This window comes from Oryctolagus cuniculus, chromosome 1, assembly GCF_051225735.1.
Source record: "Oryctolagus cuniculus isolate XC-2025 breed Fujian yellow rabbit chromosome 1, ASM5122573v1, whole genome shotgun sequence".
In the NCBI taxonomy this organism is placed as follows: Eukaryota; Metazoa; Chordata; class Mammalia; order Lagomorpha; family Leporidae; genus Oryctolagus; species Oryctolagus cuniculus.
The window spans coordinates 48,835,646-48,852,889 of NC_142867.1; the positions used below are offsets into that span (position 1 = coordinate 48,835,646).

Here is a 17,244-nt window from a genome sequence, read left to right on the forward strand (position 1 = left end):
CGTCTGCCTTTGGGGATGCCCTTCCAGCCCCTGGTGTGGGCTCAGCCGGGCACTAGGTGGCAGAGCAGTGCCACCCCTGCTTCTGCTTTGAGGGTCGGGGGTCCCCAGCAGCCAGAGCTTTGTACTGTCTTGTGAATGGAGCTCTAGTCACTGTGGACAATTACAGAACTTTCTTGTACCCCGCCCCCCAGATGACCACAGGGCCCCCACCTCCCCCGCCTTCTGTGTCTCCCCTGGCCCCACCCCTGAGACGCTTCGCAGGTGGACTGCACCTGCACACCACTGACCTGGATGACATCCCCTTGGACATGTTCTACTACCCCCCCAAGACTCCCTCAGCCTTGCCCGTGATGCCCCACCCTCCACCCTCCAATCCACCCACCAAGGTCTCCGCACCCCCAGTCCTTCCCACAACCGGCCACCTGAGCACCTCATCTTCTCCCTGGGTACAGCGCACGCCACCGCCCATCCCCATCCCTCCCCCGCCGTCCATCCCCACACAAGACCTCACTCCTACCCGCCCACTGCCCTCGGCACTGGAGGAGGCACTAGGCCACCACCCCTTCCGTGCCAGTGACACGAGCAACCCAACGGAGGACTGGGAAGCAAAGACCCACGGTGGGAAGCCCACCAGCTCCCCCGTTCCTGAGCGGAGCTTCCCTCCCACCCCAAAGGTACCGGGCCTGTTCCGCATGCTGTTCCGGGAAGCGGGAAGAGTGGGGAGAGTTGCTGGTTCCCGGTCCTCCACTGCTCCTCGGAGTGGAGGCGGAGGAAACACCAGCTCACCCTATCTGCCAGCAACACCCCTCAGCCTGCATGTGGGGGCCTCCTGCTTGCGGATGGGGCTACTACTGGGGAATTGTATGGTGACTTGCCTGGGAATGGTGGTGGGTGAATAACAGTGTGTCCGCTCGGTAGCCACTGCTCTCTCAGCGCCTCTTGGCTAGTGTGGGCTGGTAACTTCCAGTGCAGTACTGTTAACGTCACCTGCCGCCGTTTCTTGACATTATCCTAGACAGCCTTGAATATGTGAAATGATTTCTGTGTTTTGGATGGGTAAAGAGGGAGGGGAGCCAGGAAGCGGTATTAGCTTCTGTGAATGAAGTGGTAACGCTTGTACAAGGCAGCGTTCGAACATTACAGTGCCATTTCCAATGGTACAAGCCAGCTCCATTGACTTGAACTGTAATTCAGAAATTTCTGGCCTGCTTCCAGTTAAAGAAAAAAAAAAAGATCAGAGAGCTCCTGGAAATCTCCAAATTTGCTATTAAAAGACAAGGAATGTTTCTCTTGGCTTCAGGAAGCTGAGCAGTGATCTTTCTCAAAAAGACATATCTCGTAGTGATTGTTCTTAATCCAAAGACTCTTTTGAAAGATCCCTGAGGAAGACATGGGCTTTGATCCTGGCGAAACATAACATATTCCTCTGCTCCCGTAGCCGTGGGGCCAGGCTGGAGTCAGAGTCCAAGCGGCTCGTGTCAGCTGAGGGCAGCTTGCTGGAGTCTGTAGCACTTGACCAGTATCTTGTAGTAACCGCCCACCTGAGTTTCTTGTACCCCGCCCCCCAGATGACCAAGGGCCCCCACCTCCCCCGCCCCCGAGGCGCAGAGCTGAGTATCTCAGAGCACTCGGGAGAGCTTGGGGAAAGGAAGGCAGAGTGGAGGAAGGGCCAGGTGCCAACAAGGCTGCACCCCCAGCAGGGGACTCTCAGAGGGACTCTCCGAGCCCCTCTGTTCCGGAGGTGTCTTCCTCTGAGCCCTGCCAGGAGCCAGTGTGCAGGGGCTGAGTCTGGCACAGAGGGCAGTAGCTTTTCATCAACACACTTGATTCTGCCACCATCGACTGAGCACCTGCCCTATGCCTCCTTGTCTAGGGTACACCTGTGCTTCCCAGGTCTTTGCCATCTGAGGGTGACCCCACTGTAGCGTAGGCTTAGGCCATGTGCGTGGAAGGGATTCTACCGAGAGACTGAAGTCCTCTCTGCATAGAGGGCATGTGAGCGAGGCCTTGAGGGACGGGGATGCAAGCGGGACAGGAGGAAGGGCACTGCAGGTGTGGGGAACATGAAGACCACAAGGAGGAACAGCAGAGCAGCAGACTGCCTGGTTGTCAGTCCTGGCTCCACCACACACTGGCTGGTGGCTGTGACCTTGGCCGTGGGCTAGTTTGTTTGTCTGAGCCTGTGCCCTTTGTACATGATGGTACCTGCCTGTCTGGAGAACCCAATGAATTAACAATGAGGACATCTTACGTTAGTACCTAGAAGAGTGGCAGACACACCAGAGGTGTTCAGTAGATATTAACTGTGGTTCTTGACAGTCCAGAGTACAAGAAAAGCTGGGTGGAGCTACAAATGTGGGACTGGAGTGATCTCAGCAAACTTTGGAGGCAGGGTCAAGATTCACGCCAGGGTGCGGCCTTCTCTGATTCTTCAAGGAATCATAAAGTTCCCACTGGTACTTCCTGATCTGAGCACCAGGAAGGTTTAAGGTTCCCTCACACAAAGGCTGTCTCGGGAAGGTCAGGAAACCGCCATTGGGTGGCTTTGTCCTTGCATCTGTACTCTGGTCCCTGGGCCATCTGCATTGCCCAATCTCCCTGTGGCATGCCCCTCACAAGTTGTCAGCAGCGCTGCAGCAGGAAGTGTGAGTGACCACACATCCACAATCGGCCCAGCCACAAGCAGGCCTCAGGTAGTGGAAACGAACAGCTGTGTTGGCTTAACGCGAGTGCCTGCCCCACTGCGCCTGCCAGAGGGAAGTTTTCAGGGCCCAGTCTGCCCCCAGGCACTGTCCCACACACCCACCCTACTGTTGGGCCATTCATTTCTTCATCCAACACATGCTTATTGAGCCCCTACCATATGCTAGACACTGGGAACCATAGGCAGGCAGAGTCCCTGTCAGAGAAAGTCTGGTGTGCAAGAAAGACAAGCAGGCAGCTTCTACACTACCAGGGAGGTGATGGGACACATGGGTGCTGCGAGGAGGGGTGCAGGTGGAGAGGAAGGCAGTGATGACCACGCTGGCTAACAGGAGGGGAGGGCGTGTGCAAAGGTCTCGAGGTGAGATATCCTAGCATTTTGGAGGCTGAAGTTAAGCAATGTGAGGCGGGGGTGGGGGGGTGGGGGGGTATGGAGTTGGGGATGAGGTTGAAAAGAAAGGTAGAAGAAGCCCATGAAGGGTCTTGGAGGTCAACCCAAGGAAGCCAGTAGCCCCTGGAGACCCATGGAGGGGTTTTGGACAGGGTGGTGACCCAGTTACAGACATCTTGCCCAAAATGACACAGGGGTTAGCACACACAGACCAGTTGCATCAGCTCCCCAGGATGCCACTCTGGTTGGTCCATATCCCATGGCCTTGAAAGACTCTGTGCCCAGCCAGAGCATTCGACACCTCATTTTGCAGCCCAGGATCTGGAACCATGGGCAGAAGAGATAGCCCTTAGAGGCAGGGGTTTCTGGAGGCCACTGTGACTGCTGAGAGAGAGCCTTCTTTGGAAGTGTGTCCCCTGAGTGACAGTGGACACTGGCATCCCCAACCAGGCTGTGGCTCAAGCATCTGATTGCTTAGCGACATCCAGGTTCTGTGCCCCCAGACTACATGGTGGCCAGTGTCCTCCTCATATCTCTGCTGAAGATGACACGCCCAGGACCTCCAGCAAGGGGAACGGACCTGGCTGGCTCAGCATGTGCATGGGTGTGAGTTTGCATGTGTACAGAGGTACCGTGGCTGGCCGACGCCACCCCCACCACCACCTCAGGTGGGTCTCTCTTGAACTAACCCCTGTAGACATTTTGCCCAAGCCCCCAGCCTCCACGAGGCCCTGGCGTGTCTACCATCTCCAAGCCTGTCATGGTCCAGCAAGAGTCCAACTTCATCTACAGGCCAGCCATGAAGTCCGAGGTCCTGGTAAGCCCCCCGAGAGCTGCAGAACTCTCCCTCCAGAGGGGGAGTGAGGGGGGATGCAGACTCAGAGCAGGTGCCATCTGGGCACGCTCTTACTGGCTAAGGAGGAGTCCACAGGGGTGCTGATGGGACAGTGGCATTCTTGTCCCACCTTGACCAAACAGCCTGGAGCTCTACCATACAGTACAACAATAACAACAATAGCAGCTAAGACTTGCTGAGAGCCTTCCAGGTGCCGGGCTCTGCATGGCCTCACTTAACCCTCCCAGCAACCCAGTGAGATGGTTCCTGTTTTTGTCCCTGCTTAACTTCCAGGGAAACTGAGGCACAGAGCGATTAAGGTGGTTGCCCACAGCACAGCCTGAACTTACAACTTCCTCCCAAGTCTTTCATCTTCCAAAGCTTGCGCTCTTGCTCACGTGGTCCAGTTGCCAAAGCCTGCAGAGACCTAGTTCCCCAGCCTGTTGTGGCCCCCGTTGGGGACACCCTCAGCCGGGGAATGGGCCGAGTGGACACGTTCCCTTCCTTCATTTCCCTTCTCGCTCCTCGCTAGGACTGGAGGTCTGACACGAGGTCCTGGGGCAGTGGGGAGGCTCTGCCCACCCCCCACTGGTGTCAGAGGGGGCTGGGACTCACGTGTAACCCTTCCCCCCACCGCCCACTGAGGTGCCAGGGGGAAGGGACTGGGCCAGACTTTCCCTCTCATGGAAACCCTACCCACATGTCAGGGTGGGGCAGCGCAGATGTTTATCTTGAGCTCTAGCTGTCCCATTAGCTCCCAAAGGGCAAAGTTCACACTGCGGGGCAGCCTCTGCCAGCCTCTGCTGCGCCCATGCTGCATTCTCTGGCCGGTGTCAAGGATGCTGCCCGCTCGCCCATGAGTGGCAGCGGCTGTGCTGGTTGGGGGAGGGGCAGGCCGGCAGGCTGCTGATAAGGCAGACCATGTCTGGCTGAGAGGGAGTTGGCAGGGCTGGCGCCAGGGGGCAGACGAGACCTACTGGGCATGTCAGGGGTGGACCTGTTTTCTTCCTGACAGCCACAGGAGATGCTGAAGAGGATGGTGGTGTATCAGACCGCGTTCAGACAAGTAAAACCACACCCGCCGTGTGCCGTGGTCCTCCCCGCCCTCCCACTCTGCCTGACCTCTGTCTCTCTGGGAGTGCCAGTTGGTTCCCAGGCAGCCGCAAGGGCCATCTTCGGGGGAGCCTCAGGCCGGATGCTGCCCCCAGGGCCTTGCCCGCATCAGGGGTCGGGAGTGACATGTCCTATCAGATGGGGACCCGGGACTGGTTGGGCCCCAAGCTCGAGCTGACCAAGGAGCAGGACCCCTGGATGTTTGCTTCTTTTCCTGGTTTGTTCAAAGAGGAGCAGGATAGAGGGAACAAACCCTCAGAGGACCACTGAGGCCATGACAGGCCCTGGCTGTAGCCCTGGGAGAGAAGGAGGGGCTGCCTGAAACCTTCCCTGTCCTGTCCACTAGACGAAGATCAGAGCTTCGAGCAAACCCCGCCTGGCACTGGCCTGGCATCAGGGAGGAAGCGGTGGCTCAGGTCCTGCTTCTGCCCAGGGTGCTCCTGGGCTAGGGACATGGTCTCTGAGGGGTGCCAGGCACGTCTCCTCCACATTTCTGGGGGCTTAGGGCCACGGAGCCAGCCACTGGATTGGCTGCTTCTCCACAGTAGAGAGTGGGAGACGGCACAGCCAGCCCTGGCTTCTCAGCCCCCCTCCCTGGTAAGCCCCCCTCAGACTTGAGGCTGACTTGACTGCAGGCAGGGGCCGGAGAGGTAGGCACAGTGACACACAGGCTGGGGAGTGACGGCGACAGCTCGTCCTTAGGGGTGCTGCACCTAGTGTGGCTCTGAGCACTTCCCAGACTTTACTCATCGGACCTCACAGCAACCTTGGCGGAGGGGTGGGGGGGGGGGGACGAGTGCTGTTCCCATCGCCATCTAGAGATGAGACCCCGAGGCGGAGGCTGGTGGCACGGCTAGTGTCAGACCCTGGACTGGCATCCAGGAGGCGGGGCTCTGCAGCATCCTCACGCGTCGCCACTGCCTCTGCAGGCACTCACAGAACAGGCACCGAGAGACACCGGGAGGGCAGGTGCCTGGGGCTCTGGGCTCTGGGCTCTGGGGCCCGCGGGCACGAAGGCCACCTCTTTGGGCCTCAGTGTCTCTGTGTGCTGAATGAGGGACTGGGCTCCCTCTCTAAAGGCAGACCAGCGATCACGGCTGAGGAGTCTCTGACCTCACTTGCACGAGTCACAAGCCCACCCCAGACAGCAAGATCTCGCAGTCAGGGAAATGGGGCCCAAAGCCAGCACTGCCTTCCAGAAGCAGCTCCAGGGACAGGCAGACTCTCCCAGGGAAAGAGCAGGGACCTCCCAGGCCTGTCACCAGCCAGGCTGTGGCCTTGGAGCTGGGCCAGACACTGGACCTCTCGGGGACTGGGCCTGGAAGTGGCAGCTCACAAGGAGGGAAGCCAGGCAGACGCCCAGGGGTCTGCTTGCTGCCGCTGGGCAGGGGGTTGTCTGTGGCCTCACCACTACAACAGCTGTAGGCCCCCTCGGGGACGCTCGGCATGGCCTAGGGGACCCACCGTGAGCTGAGGTGGCTCAGCTCTCCCCAGCAGTGGGCTCTCCTTCACACCTACCTCCCGGCATGGGGGGAGGAGGGGCTCCCTGAGGCGGGGACGCCCCAGCTTCGTTCCCCGAGAGGCACTCCTGGGTAGGGGGACCTGTGTTCTGGCTCTGCGCCTCCTTCTCACTGCCTTGTTTCTAAGTTGGGGACATTGTCCCCAGGGCTGCCCGTCAAGCAGAGGCCCCTGAGCCGTGTGTGCCCCCTGCTCCTGCCCTGGCTAAGGGGCCAGCCTGGGGTCCTGGGCCGCTGGGCAGCTTCTCACTTCCCTTGTGAGCATTGCGTTAGGAACAGTGCCGGGCACCAGCCAGCGGTGTCCCCACGCCTCCTCCATCTCCTGGGGCTGACCGCCCGGGGACAGCAGCCTCCTCAGCAGGACAGGCACGCCTGGCTGGGTCACAGCACTGGCTTGGAGGAGCACTGAGCCTCAGCCCCAGGGCTGCCGAGGTGAGGCCTAGAAGCCCCGAGGCTGAGGGATGAGAGTTTCGGTAGGGCAGGGCCTGTCCAGCCAGGCCGTGTAGACGGCACCAGGGTCCCTGCAGCCACAGACACTCACCCGCTGGGACAGTGCAGGGCCGTGGTCCCCACCAGCTTTCTGCAACTTCCTGCTTGTCCCCGATTCAGGGGGCTCTGGCTGTGGGGGCTGCCGGCTTCCTGCCTGCACCCCAGCCCTTGGATTCCAACTCCCCTCCCCCACCCAGTCCTGAGCTTGCTTCTGCTGTGAGCCCCAAGGGCATCTGCTCTGCTGCCCTAAAGCTGTCCCTTTGCTCCCAGGATTTCCGGAAATACGAGGAAGGCTTTGACCCCTACTCCATGGTAAGAGAGGAAGCTCCCCCCAACCAGGGGAGGCACCCCAGGCATGGGGGGAGACCCTCAGCATTGGATCAGGTGGTGCCTGCTGGGCCCTGAGAGCCCTGGGGACAAGGTGGGTGCGCGGGGAGCCCCAGGACGCACCTGCTGCTGTCTGCTATGAGGGGCTCCCTCAGATGGCTTTTCAGTGTGAACAGTGAGTGTGTGTGTGTGTGGTCCCCATGGAGCCTGGGACCCCTGGCTAAAGACTGCTTGTGCTGGGTCTGGGAAAGACCCCTTGTACCTGTGCTCCATGGGCCCAGTGCCCACCGGGGGCCTGGCTTCCCTGTCCACCCTGCCCCACCCACATCCTCAGGCCAGTCGAGGTGAGGCCCCAATGTCTTTTTCCGTCTAGTTCACCCCGGAGCAGATCATGGGAAAGGATGTCCGGCTGCTGCGCATTAAGAAGGTATGGGGTGGGGGGCGGGGCTAGGCCACCGCCCTTCTGTGCCCCTGTGCCCGCTGCCTGGGCTCCCTGGGTGACCTGCAGGCCCCCATGCTGTCCCTGCCCCCACCGAGGGCCTCTCTGGCTGTGGGCCCGCACCCCCAGGGCGCCTTTCTCCCTGGAAGCCCCCCAGGTTCTTCCTTGGTGCCCACCTGCAGCAGGCTGCTCTCTGCTTCCTTTGCTGAGCTGTTTCCCTCTTAAGCAGGAGGGCGCCCTGGACCTGGCGCTGGAAGGCGGCGTGGACTCTCCGGTCGGGAAGGTGGTCGTCTCCGCCGTGTACGAGGGCGGAGCGGCTGAGCGGCACGGTGAGTGGGGACCAGCCAGGCCCCTGTTGGGGAGGAGGGCGGATGGCTCTCCAGGCTCCCGTGCCGCCCTCCCTCCCCAGAAAGCAAACAGCTGCCAGCTAGGAGCAGGCTAACTGCTGCTCAAGAACACCATGCCAGCCAGCCATGTCTCCAACCCCAGGCCATGCCTGGGGTGCCTGGCCCAAGCAGACACCACCCTGCCCTCTCTGGGGTCCCAGGCAGAAACGCTATGAGAAGGGACACATACGGCCGGTACCAGGGCGGGCTGCTGTGGGTATCCTGGGGAGTCTCTCACCCACCAAGGGGCAGGGGGACACTGGGAAGGGCCCCTTGCAGGGCAAGGCCTTGGGAAGTGCTGGTCTTGGGTGAGAAGGGCTTTCTGGGGAGAGGTGGGGAGAGAAACCCCACCTGTCCTTGCAGGAGACAGAACCAGGGGCTCACCAAGCACCAACCCTGTGCCACATGTGATTGCTTTCTTTTTAATTGAGAGAGAGAGAGAGAGAGATTGAGAGAGATTGAGAGATCTTCTATCCACTGGTTCACTCCCCAAATGCCCACAACAGCACCGGGGCTGAACAGTCCTCTCCCACCAGGGGAGGAACGGCATCCAGGCCTCCCACGTGCCTGGTAGGAACCCAAGCACTTGAAACATTGCCTGCTGCCTTCCAGGGCACTCATTAGCAGGAAGCTGGGTCAGAAGTAGCAGCAGGACTCCAACGCAGGGGCTCCGATATGGGATGCAGGCGTCTCAAGCAGCATCGCTGCACCAAATGCCCACCCCTGCCAGGCGTCCCTGGCACACAGCCCTGAGTCTAAGTGTTTCATGTGCATCGGCTCATTCAGGCTTCACATCAACCCGAGAAGGAGCTGCTTCTCATCGTGCAGCTTAGAGCTGAGGTACAGACACGTGCAAGGACTCACAGCCACCAGATCGAGATAAGGCTTGTGTGCGGGCCATCTGCTCAGTTTGCTTTAGTGCCTACCGCAAGTGCTTGCCCCTCCCAGAGGGCTCCCCACACAATCCCTCTGCCTCTTCTGTGGCTTGGTCTCCTTGGTCTCCTCTTTTCACTTTTTTAAGTTTATTTGAAGTGCAGAATGAGACAGAGAGAGAGGTCTTCCATCTGCTGGTTCACTCCCCAAATGGCTGCAATGGATGGAGCTGAGCCAAGACGAGGCCAGGAGCCAGGAGCTTCTTCTGCTACCCCACGTGGGTGGCAGGGGCCCAAGCACTTGAGCTATCCTCTGCTGCTTTCCCAGGCCATTATCAGGGAATTGGATGGGAAGTGGAGTGGCCAGGATTTGAAGCAGCACTTATATGAGATGCCGGCACTGCAGGCTATGGCTTTACCTGCTATGCCATGGCGCTGGCCCCCATATCCTCTTTTCAGCAATCACCCTCGGCTGATGCATGAAGCCTTCGTGGAGCTAGGAATGTCTCTTGCTACAACCCGTCCACCCTTCACCGGTGTCTGCAATGCCACCCTTTACAACTGCTCTGCCAAGCCAAGGAGGCTATTCAGTGCGCCTGTGTGCTTCGTGGAGGCACAGGTGTCCCTCAGTGGGGGAGCCCCAGGCTCCTTACCTTTCCAGCCCAGAGTGCTGAATCCCATAGTCAGGGCCCAGAGGGAGGTTCTCAGCTGGAGTCAGGCTCTCCCACAAGCAAGGGGTGGAAGAAGGTCAGGCCTGGGGCAGCAGACAGAGTGAGGGCAAGTCGCCCAGTGGGTGACTACAGTGCAGCGTGGGCCCTGGGAGCCTTGGCTGCGGCCAGCTCTGCCACCCTCAGGCCCCCCTCAATCATACTCTGAGCCTCGCACACTCAGCTGCCCAAGGCCACTACTGCTTTCTCACCCCACACACACCCCTCCCCTGCCCTCACTCGTGTACCCACTAAGGGAGGGCAGCTGGGTGGAGTGTGGCCGGCCTGTCCTGCGGGGAAGCAAGGACCAGGGTGCATGGGTAGGTGATTCTCCTGGGGCCCTCCCTACTTAAAGCCCCAGCCCAACCACTGCCTCCTAGCCCCTGCTGCCTGGAGTTGGTACAAAACGAAACAGTGGAAGTCACCCACTCCCTGTCCCACTGTGCCGAGGAAACCGCTGTCTGCAGTTGGGCCCCAGGCTGCTTTGGGTGCTTTGCAGCACCACGGAAGATTCCCCAGGAGCACACGGGTTTCTGGAGCCCCCAGCCACCACCTGCACTCACACAGGCCACAGTCCCGGGGCCTTGGTGCCCTGTTTCACCGTAGCCCACAGAGTGCCCAGCAAACATGGGGACTGGGGAACTTCTACAAGGGGTTCTGATGTCAAAGAGGTGGGGGAGGCCAAGCCCAAGCTGACCACCTCCTGGAGAGTCACCATGTCCACCAGCCAGGGCTGCTGCTATGGCACAGAGGGTTACACCACAGCTACAACACCAGCATCTCCTGCAAGCACCAGCTCACGTCCCGGCTGCTCCACTTCTGATCCCACTCCCTGCTAATGTGCCTGGGAGAGCAGTGGAAGATGGCCTGTGTGCTTGGGCCTGTATCACCCACATGGGAGAACTGGATGGAGTTCCAGGCTCTTGACTTTGGCCTGACCCAGCCCCAGCTATTGTGGTCATTTGGGGAATTAAACATTACATGGAAGATGAATCTCTCTCTCTCTCTCTCTCTGCTGTCATTCTGCCTTTCAAATACATAATAGCTCTAAACAACAAATAAATAAATAAGACACTAGCCATGTTCAAGGCTCTGACAAGTCCTGTGGTGAGTAACTCTTCAGCATATAACTTGTCTTTTTGCAAAATTAGGTCACAGAACAGCCTGCTTCTCTGGACACACCTCTTACACCATTCATTTTATTCCACAAATACCCATTAATGTCTTATCTTGTGTTAGAAAGTGTTAAGTGCTAGGGATGTAGTGTGGATACAAAAAGACAGTGCCTGTCCCCACGGAGCTGAGCATGCGGTGGGAGAGGACCTCAGTAAACAAGCACGCACAGCGGCGCAGGGCTGCACGCCTTGAGAACACCGGTCAGAGAGAGCCGGGGGCTGTGAGAGGGTTATGGGAAAGATCTACTGGAGACTGAGTGGGGGACAGGGATGCCCTGTCTGTGGGCTGGAAGAAGAGACTGGAAAGAGGGGTTAAAGCACTACAGGTGGAACGGCCTGTGCAGGCCCAGAGGTGGCAGTGAGCCTGGCCCACTCAGGGGCCCGAAGCAGACCAGCGTGATGGGACCTCAGAAACTGACAGCTCAGCTGGTAGGGCTGACTCATGCCCCTGACAGGGCACGGGGAATGACAGACGCCAGCCAGAGCTGGGTGCAAGGCTTCAGCACCAGTGTCCCAGGGCCCCTGAGCCAGGGTGAGGACGGGGCAGGGGCGGGGCGGGGAGGAAGTACACTTTGAGTACCTGGGAGTATTCTTTGCTCCTGGGCTGCATGAGCCCACGTGAGCTCTGAGAACTCGGCCACAGAGACCTCCCCCGTGCCAAACCCCTTAGGCCAGGCACGTGTCACGTGCGACCCAGGTGGCCCAGCAGCTTTGTCCTCCTGCAGGTGGCATCGTGAAAGGGGACGAGATCATGGCAATCAATGGCAAGATTGTGACAGACTACACGCTGGCCGAGGCCGAGGCCACCCTGCAGAGGGCCTGGAACCAGGGCGGGGTAAGGACCGGACCCGTCCCCCACGCCACCCTGCCCCCTTTGCCTGCCTGCCTCTAACCCCGGCCTCTGCAGCCTAGCCCAACAGGCGGGTCCCCCCTCCTTGGGTGGGTTTCGGAGGTGCAGGCAGCTCTTGGGGGACACACACGTACCCCATCCAGCTGATGTTCGAAACCTGACAAGAGGGGATTCAAATGTCCCAGTGGGACAAACACAGGCTCACAGCGAGCCCACCCAGGAAAGACTTGATGTCTTCTCCAAGTGCACCCTTAATTAAGGAATTAAGGGTGCGCTCAGAGCTACTAGAGAGCATTAATGGACATAGAGGGCCGGGCGAAGGAGGGCCTGGTGCTGTCCGCTCTGAGCCATTAGACGCCCACCTGGGTCAGGGCTGCTCTGTGAGGTCAACAGGCTGTGGACTGCACCACCTGAAGAAGTGCCGTGCGGTGCACTGTAGTGTGCATGGGGCCCACTCATGTTGTGCAATGCACAACCTGTGCAACTGTGTGCAGGCAGCCGAGCCTGAGGTATTAAATTCAGTGCCAAGGAAGCTGACCAGATGGGCCTGGGACCCACATGACAGGATGTGGAGAAGAGAAGACTTACGGGTAACACGATGACCGTCTTTGATTATCTGAAGTGCTGCATTAGGGCAGGGGGAGCAGAGGTTTTTGGTGATTCTTGAAGGCAGAGCTGGATCGGATGGAGGGAGGGCTGGGGAGAGAGACTCCAGCTCAATATGAGGAACAGAGGGGCCCAGTAATACCCCAGGGACTTTCAGGGGATGCACCCCTACCAAGGGTGGACAGTGCTGGGCAGGCCAGGGATCACAGGGATGCCCCGGGGGTGGGGATGGGGTTCAGAGTGAGGATCAGAAAGCTAGGCCAGAATTGGCTATGCATAAGAATTAATGTGGGATCTGATTAAAAATACTCTTTCCCAGGCCCACCCCAGCCTTTCACGGGGCAAGTCTGTGAGTCTAACAGCTTAGGCAATTCCCCAGGGCGATTCCGAGGTTGCTGCCTGGCCCCGGCCTGCAAAGCAGCATTCGGGAACTTGGTGTCTTTCATTCGGGAACTTGGTGTCTCGCCTTGCAAGTCTGGGCCGGATGGCTCTGAAGCCTGAGACTAGAAGCTTCCCCAGGCCCTAGGACTCCACAGGGAGCCCCCGCCCCCATGCCATGAGCCCCACCTGAGCCCACTTCCTCCGGGTGCCCAGGACCAGGCAGTCAGAGTCGCATGGCTTCCCCCACAGGACTGGATCGACCTTGTCATTGCTGTCTGCCCCCCCAAGGAGTACGACGACGAGCTGTAAGTGTCCGCCGGCACCAGGCCGGCTCCCTGCTCTCCTCCTCTGAAATCTGGCCACTTCCTCCTCCATCCAGCCTCACAGGATGGCCCAAATGCACAGCTGCTGCAAACCAAAGCTCCCTGGAGACTCCAGGGCAGGCAAAGCTCTAGAACTTTGTCCCTGTCCCCCTCATTGTCAGAGCTGCCTGCAAAGCTGTCTTGCCCAAGGTCCCCTTTGCAGGTGGGAAGCTGAGGCTCAAGTTCTCAGATCCAGTAAAGGAGCAAATCGGGAGCACCCGGGGTTTTTGATGCCCCACCCAAAACTCTGTCCCTGGCTCTGTTATTGGATGGTTTAAACCTTTCCACGTCCATCCTTCACTCCCTGGCAGGTCTTCCTGACATCTGACTGCACCCATTCGTACTGTGTCCCTACAAAGCTAAGACCACAGCCTTTGCCCTCCTCTCCTCCCCTCCACCCCATGGGCTCTGCAGGAGCTGTGTCTGCCTTCCCCCGTCAGCCCTGGGTGCCTGTCTCCACCTCTCTATAGCATCCTACCTCTGCCCTGCCCCTGCCACTCACACACTCGCTGGCTGACTTCCCTGCATGCTGTGTAGAAACTAAGAGGTAGCTTCTGCACCTGCATCCCGGGGCCTCGGCAGCAGCGAGAGAAGGAACAGGACCAGGGAGCCCTGCCTGGAGTAACGCAGCCTCTTTTGTTTCCTGCTCTGCTCTGCTCTGCTCTGCTCTGCGGACCTAGCTCTTCCCTTCCCTCCTCCGCAGCCGAAAGCCCCCAGCCGGTCCGCAAGCTCCTTGAAGACCAGGCTCCCGTGTACAGACACGGGTTCCTCCTGCAGCTGGAGCCCACGGTGAATAGGCAGGCGGGCCACAGGGCTCGGCTGTCCGTGCTGCATGCAGTGGCCGTCTGCTGCCTATGCTGCTGCCGGCAGGTTCTTTGGACTGGTGTCTGGATGGGCGCAAGTGCCACCTGGGGCCACACTGGCCCAAAGATGCTACATCAGGGGCGTGGAGCAGAGCCTCTCTGTAGCAGGTGCTTGGACTGCAGATACCCTGGCTCCCCACAGCTCTTGGGAGCAGCCTGGGGTCCCACACGGCACCCAGAGGTGCAGAGTAGAGCTCTGAGCATCACTCGCTGCTGGGCACAGACAGTGCCTCAAGCCAGGTGTGCTGGGCTGGATGCACCACGGGAAGCCTGGCCTGAACCCCCCACCCCCCAGAGACCTGTCCTCAGCAACACGTGCAGCCCCTTCCTGTGCACGCCACCCTGCTCCACCTAGCCCCTTGCTTGAGCAGAACCAGGCCTCTGAAGAGGTGTCTAGGCTGGTCCAAAGAACCAGACTTGGTGGGTTAGAGTGGCTCGCGTCCTGCTGTGGCCTGGCCTGGCCTGAGCCCTGCTCAGACCAAGCTTCTCCTTTGTGCTTTCTGGCCCCTGCACCCCGGGCTCTGTCTGTGGGACTCGCCATGGAGCCCAGCTCTGGCATGTGCTTCCCTCCCAGTGGCAGGTGGCTATGAAACTGGGTTTTGATGTGGCTGGAAGCTCACAGCTGGCAGCATCCGGGGCAGACCCAAGCCAGGACTTGTCGACTTGTCTGTGCTGAAGTCCTCAATACATTAGGGCCCCGTGCTCCCAAGACTGTTGGGTTGCTGTAGTGTGACTCCTGGGGTGGCCTAAGTGGTCCTGTGTTTTCTGTCGCTTGCTCTTGGCAAGGGACCCCCACCCCTCTTCCTGCCTGTCCCCTCCTCCCCATCCCAGGTATCCCTTTGCTTTCTCCTTGGCCTCCTGTGTGCAGTGGCAGTGGCTGGTGCGTGGCCACTGGGGTCTTACCAAGAGGAGCCTCCAGAGGTTGGCAGGGCCTCATGCCAGCAAGGCAGGTGCTCCTGGGCTGAGTGTGCACCCGCACAGCTTGCACCTGCCGCACCTGCCACACCTGCACACCTACTTCCTCTTCCCCACAGGACTTTCTTCTGAAGCCTGGAAGGAGAAACCAAATTCACCCCTAGAAGATGGCGAGCCCTAGACTCACTTCCTCAACCCAAATCCTGCAACCAGCCCTGACAGAGCCCAGCCTGCAGGCAGCGGGAGACACCCTGGAACGTTGACCTGCTACGGCCCTGCCCTAGGGCTGGCTAAGGAGCACCTGGGCCAACATGGAGAGAGGGAGCAGCCAGCTCTTCTAGAGAGGGCTCGGGGCACTGGCCTCATTTTTCGCCCCTGCTCCTGTGAACTTGACCTCTCCCAGCCCTAGTGGGCTCCTCCCTTGAGGCCTACTAGGACCCAACGCCCGAGTCTCCCTCTCTATCCCTCTCCTCCCGCCCCGCTCGAATTGCTGCCACGGAGCTGCTGCAGATCTTCCTCTGCACTCGTTAATAAATAGATTTCTTTTCCAGCCCATGGGAGCGAGTGTGGTTTGGGCCAGCAGATTCAAGGCTTTTAAATCAAAAGCTGTTGCTTTTGATCCCCATTCAAAGGTGAGACACAGATCCCAGTGCTGGGAGCCGAGTCTGACATGGTCTGACATGAGGCCGTGAGCAGCCGAGTGGGGTGGCTCGGGGCGGAGGCTGAGGCGGCCTCAGGGCCTTCTCCACCGAAAGATGGCAGGAAATGAGGCCCCCGTGGCCGCCTCGTTGCTCAATTCTAGAAAGCTTAGCTGAAGGCAAGAAACCAAAGGGTCTCCTCAAGGCGTGGGGTGCCCTGACTTCTCCCAAAGACAGAATGGCCACACCTGCTGCTCCCGAGGTCATCGAGATTGGACACGACGCAGGCAGGGCTGAGGGCCACACTCTGGAACTACAGCAGCAGGGGAGGAGCCGTGGGCTTGAGTCAGGGAGGTGCAACTCTGAAAGCCCAGCGGGGCAGTCAAGGCCCTCTGGATGCAGGGACCAGCGGGGTTGTGTGCACATAAGCACATCGTGGGAACCCAAGACGAGGAGCCCTGGTGTCCCAGAGCCCCTGAGGATCGGACACGGAAGGGGGTTGGAGGGGGGCAGCTCTCTTGGTCCCTTGGTGGCTGCCTCTCTGCCTGTCCACTTCTTGCTGTGGGACCACTAGGCCTCCTGTCTCTGCCATCAGCTTCCCGTGCATGCTCAGAGCTCAGCTAGAACCTGATCGTCTCAATCACCTGCCGGACTCCAGGTGGCCTTCCAGCCGTAGCCCCACCACCAACTACCTGGCTCAGTCCCCACTTCCCAGTCCCCAAGGTCAGGCTGATGGGGTCAGCTCACCTGAGTGGCTGGGGGTGGGGGCACCTCCCACCCCACGTGTGGTTGGGCAGCAGGCCCTGGTCACCACACCTGCTAAAGGATGCCTACAGTGAGCCACCTCCCCACCAACCTGCGCATGCACAGGAAGTGACTGGGCACCCAAGGACAGGTGCCTCGTGCAAGGAGACTGCAGAGAAACACGTTCCTGCCGTCGGCACTGCGGGGAGGCCCTTGGGCAGTCACAGGTCCAGCCTCAGGTTCCCACAACGGATGCAGCCCGGCCAGAATCCTGAGGACTCAGTGTCAAATCAGACACTCCCAGAGTCACTGCAGGGGCCAGGGGGCGGGGGTGGCTAAAACGCAATGACAGTGACCACAAAGAAGCAGCACTGAAGGAGAGCAGTGGGAGGGGGCGTGAGGCTGAGGTCTTGCTGAGCTCCTCAGTGGGGATAAAGCCACAGCAACCTCCGAAGAACTGGCTCCAGAGAGAAGAGCCAGGCCGAGGAGTTGCCCGCACTCTCGTCTGCACAGAGCCTGCTCTGGAGGCAACGCCAACCCCAAAGGGGAGGGAGGAAAGACCCAGGTCGGGATCTACCCTTGGGGGCCGTGTCGGACACTGCCGAGGCCAGAGTCCACAGCGGGGACTGGGCCACACACGGGCACCCTCAGTGATCAAGATGGGGCATTCGGGGCTAAAAGCCCAGCCATGTGCCACCCAGCGCTCCATGCCCTGTAGGGCAGAACTGCTGCTTCCACACTCTGTCACTGTCCCCCACCTCCCCAGGCAGTCACCAACAGCTTGTCCAGGCTGGCCTCCCGGAGGAGCCCTACTTCTACCCTAGAATCCAACTCCCATTGCTGGATGCTTGGGAGAACTGAGGCCCAGGAGGGAGGGAGGGACTTGGCAAAGCCCCATTTGCTGGTGGCATAGCAGCCCAGCCAACTGCAC

The 17,244-nt window shown here is 59.7% G+C and overlaps 1 protein-coding gene across 7 annotated transcripts in view; it reads left to right on the forward strand.

The window, feature by feature from the left end:
- The window catches only part of USH1C (USH1 protein network component harmonin), a 46,960-nt gene extending 31,476 nt beyond the window's left edge, over nt 1-15,484 (forward strand). For 2 of the 7 annotated variants that reach the window (XM_008275111.5, XM_089310906.1), the window contains 6 exons: nt 7,319-7,360; nt 7,749-7,802; nt 8,044-8,143; nt 11,680-11,789; nt 13,041-13,096; nt 15,051-15,484. In XM_008275111.5, coding sequence (XP_008273333.3) covers nt 7,319-7,360; nt 7,749-7,802; nt 8,044-8,143; nt 11,680-11,789; nt 13,041-13,096; nt 15,051-15,063 — 375 coding nt within the window. In that variant the 3' untranslated portion in view covers nt 15,064-15,484. Of the gene's footprint in view, nt 1-191; nt 675-3,791; nt 3,912-4,944; nt 4,996-7,318; nt 7,361-7,748; nt 7,803-8,043; nt 8,144-11,679; nt 11,790-13,040; nt 13,097-13,833; nt 14,967-15,050 lie in introns of those variants that run through there. The other 5 variants (XR_016218458.1, XR_016218465.1, XM_089310908.1 and 2 more) reach the window with 3 other exon arrangements.
- The last annotated feature ends 1,760 nt before the right edge of the window (nt 15,485-17,244 follow it).